Below are 3627 nucleotides of genomic sequence, written 5' to 3'. Positions count from 1 at the left end.
TCATGATAAAAACAGTTTATAAGTTAACATATTGAAGAAAAAAGCCTATAAAATACAACATGAAAACCTATACTATGTCTTCCCTCACTCTACTCTGTGGTGATAGCGAGTACATATATGACCCTAGAGGTATGAACCACATCGAGCTCGCACTCTATTTTAACGTGTCGCCCCTTGCTTAAAAGAGTTATATCAAGAAACAGTTAAGAACAAACTGAGAAGAATAGAAAGTATTGCTATGGTACATCTTCTAATTTTGCGCACATAACCATCTAAATGGGAATAAGCATAAATATAAAATAAATGCGTTGAGTACCCCTTGGTGGTGGCCCAAGATTATGCAAACCTCTCTATCGGTTTAATAACCTTGTTCCTCACTAAGTGCATGAACTGATCCCAATTGTCGGCGAAAAAGGCTGAGGACCTTGGCTCCACTTGAGACGGAGAGCTTGGCTCCACCTAAAGCGGGGCCGTGCTACTGAGTTTGCGGCGTTCTGTTTCTGAGCTTTGCTCCAGCTGAGACGGCACCGTGCTTTATAACTTTGCTCCTGATGAGACGGAGCCGTGGTACTGAGCATGACTCCATCTGGTGCGGAGTCAAACAAAAAATATTTATAAAATCTTTTTACAAAAAGATTATTTTATGAGATCTTTTAAAACATAGGTTAATTTTGTGAAAATAGACGATGCGGTGAATGGGCGCGCGCGGCGAAACGGGTACTGCTGGAAGTTGGGAGTAGAGATGGACTTGTCTACCGTGCTCCACAGATTCCGTTTGTGATGCGACCGTTCACACACGCCACGTGCACACTCGTGACACTGCGCAGTGGAGCCATCCGACTGTACTCCAGTAGACCAGTAGCCGTAGCCGAGTCGACAAGTTCAAACAGATAAGTCTCGCCGCCAACCTACAAGGGCTACAAATACCTCCATCACACACACTCACTCCTGCAAGCTGCAGCACTGCTCAACTCACACAGCCATAGCCCACAGTTCATCACATCGACCAGCTACTGCGAGATGGAGCCCAGCGGCACGATCGCCTTCGCCACCATCAGCGTCGCCGGCTTCGGCTTCGACGTCTTCTCCGTCGCCGTCCCGCAATCCGCAGAAATAAGCGTATCCGCCTCGGAGCTGGCGGAGCTCTGCCACACGGACGGCGTGTCCGTCAATTACAACGCCCAGTTCGCCGACGACGGAGGCGAGGAGGTGGCCTTCGTCTCCGAGCGCGCCGGCTCGGCGGGCCTGTACCTGTCCCGGCCGGGGTCGTGGTCGGAGCGCGCCGTGCCGCTGCCGACCGTGGAGGAGAGCCCGTTCCACGACCGCCCCACGGTGAGGGGCGGGCGGCTGTACTTCGTGTCCGCGCACGAGAAGCCGGCCGTGCCGTTCAGGAGCTGGGCGGCGGTGTACGCCACGGACCTGGCCAGCAAGGAGACGGCGCGCGTCACGCCGCAGGGCGTCGTGGACATGAGCCCCGCCGTGTCCGCGTCCGGCGAGCTCCTCGCCGTCGCGTCGTACGGGGAGAGGCCATGGGCGTTCGACTTCCAGGTGCTGGAAACAGAGGTGGCCGTCTTCCGTGCCGCCGACCCTGCCCGCCGCGTCGTCGTCGCTGCGAGGGGCGGGTGGCCGACCTGGCACGGGGAAGGCGCCGTCTTCTTCCACCGCGTCGCGGACGACGGCTGGTGGAGCGTCTTCCGGGTGGACATCTCGCCGGAGACACTCGAGCCCTCCGGCGCCGAGACGCGCGTGACGCCGCCGGGAGTGCACTGCTTCACCCCCGCCGCATCGGGCGGCCGCTGGATCGCGGTGGCGACACGGCGGAAGGAGCGCGCGCACCGCCACATCGAGCTGTTCGACCTCGAGACGGAGCGGTTCGCCTCGGTTACCTCGCTCCTCAACCCGGAGCTGCACCACTACAACCCCTTCTTCTCGCCGTCGGGCGCGCGCCTCGGGTACCACCGCTTCCGCGGCGCGGGCGCGCCGGGCGAGTCGGCGATCCCCTACCTGCAGCCGGTGCGCAGCCCGGTGAGCTCCGTGCGCATGCTCCGCGTGCACGGCTTCTTCCCGTCCTTCTCCCCGGACGCGAAGCACCTCGCGCTCAACGGCGACTTCAACAAGGGCCCCGGCCTCACGATCCTCCGGACCGACGGCTCCAAGCGCTGGGTGCTCACCGAGAAGCCCAGCCTGTTCTACACCTCCTGGAGCCGCGCCGAGACCGGGGTCGTGTTCACCTCCATGGGCCCCATCTTCGAGACGCACAAGGCCACGGTCCGGATCGCGCGCATGGAGTTCGACCCGACCGACCTCACGGACGACCGCGACGACGTGCACGCGGCGGTGAACGAGCTCACCCGTCCGGAGGCCGGCAACGACGCGTTCCCGGCGGCGTCGCCGTGCGGGCGGTGGGTCGTGTTCCGGTCCGGCCGCTCCGGCCACAAGAACCTGTACATCGTCGACGCGGCGCGCGGCGAGGAGACGATACGGAGGCTCACCGACGGCGAGTGGATCGACACGATGCCCAGCTGGTCGCCGGACGGGAGCCTCATCGCGTTCTCCTCCAACCGGCACGACCCGGCCAATGCCGCCGTGTTCAGCATCTACCTGGTGCGGCCGGACGGGACGGGGCTACGGCGCGTGCACGTCGCCGGGCCGCCGGGGAGCCCGGAGGCGGACAAGGAGCGGTTCAACCACGTGTGCTTCAGCCCGGACTGCCAGTGGCTGCTCTTCACGGCCAACCTCGGCGGCGTCAATGCCGAGCCCATCTCGGCCCCGAACCAGTTCCAGCCCTACGGCGACCTGTATGTGTGCCGACTCGACGGGTCAGAGTTGGTCAGGCTTACCTGCAACGCCTACGAGAACGGCACGCCGGCGTGGGGGCCGGCGCTCGGCGTGGAGTCGCCGTCGCTAGGCCCTCCCGCGGCGGACGATTCGCTCGGCGAGTTCGCCGAGCCGCTGTGGCTTACCTGCGACGTCTGATCGAGGCAGTGATGATGACCGGTGAATTTCGATTTCCAATTGCCTCGGTTGATAATAACGGTGAGAAGAACCCTGATTGTGTCGTGTGGGGAACAGTGATGGTGTTGGAAACATTTTGTACTATTATTGTTGAATAAATTATTGAAAAGTTACCAAGTGCTTGTGTGGAATTCATTACTAGTATTTCTTCAGATAAAGTTCAGTGCGATCACCGTATCAGTGACAAAACTGGACGTATTTGCTCCTGCCTGATGACTGGTGCAGAATTGGTGGTCCGTAAACATCACCAAAATGTAGTAGTACCATCTCAAATCGTTTGCACCACTTGCCAGTTAAGTGAGGCAGCTTTGAAACTAGCAGTACTGAGTGACTCCTCTGCTCGTGAGGGCTTTCAGGCGTTTAGGTTTTCTCTGCCTCTCATTGGCGGCGGCTGCCTCTGATCTGGCCGTTTATGTGGCCTTCAGGTCGTGGAGGTGCGGTGGATCGAGGCTCTCGTTGGGGGACGGGCTACGTTTTTCAGTTTTAGGGGCTTCGTTCTCCATCTTTATGAATTTTGTTCGTAGGGGCGGTGCTTACGTGATGGTGGCGGCACTCGTGCAATGATGTTTCTCCCGCTTCAACCCCATCTCAACGGCGACGTTGAGAAGCTTG

General features: G+C 59.5%; 1 protein-coding gene across 1 annotated transcript; it reads left to right on the top strand.

Moving 5' to 3' along the window:
- The first annotated feature begins 967 nt into the window (after positions 1-967).
- On the top strand, positions 968-3137 carry LOC124679234. Its single transcript, XM_047215031.1, has one exon. The coding sequence runs from the start codon at positions 1021-1023 to the stop codon at positions 2974-2976; it is 1956 nt and encodes a 651-aa protein (XP_047070987.1). The 5' UTR covers positions 968-1020; the 3' UTR covers positions 2977-3137.
- The last annotated feature ends 490 nt before the right edge of the window (positions 3138-3627 follow it).

Source organism: Lolium rigidum, chromosome 7, assembly GCF_022539505.1.
Source record: "Lolium rigidum isolate FL_2022 chromosome 7, APGP_CSIRO_Lrig_0.1, whole genome shotgun sequence".
Lineage (NCBI taxonomy): Eukaryota > Viridiplantae > Streptophyta > Magnoliopsida > Poales > Poaceae > Lolium > Lolium rigidum.
The sequence above is the reverse complement of the archived record's forward strand: the minus strand, read 5'-3'. Positions and strand labels throughout refer to the sequence as shown.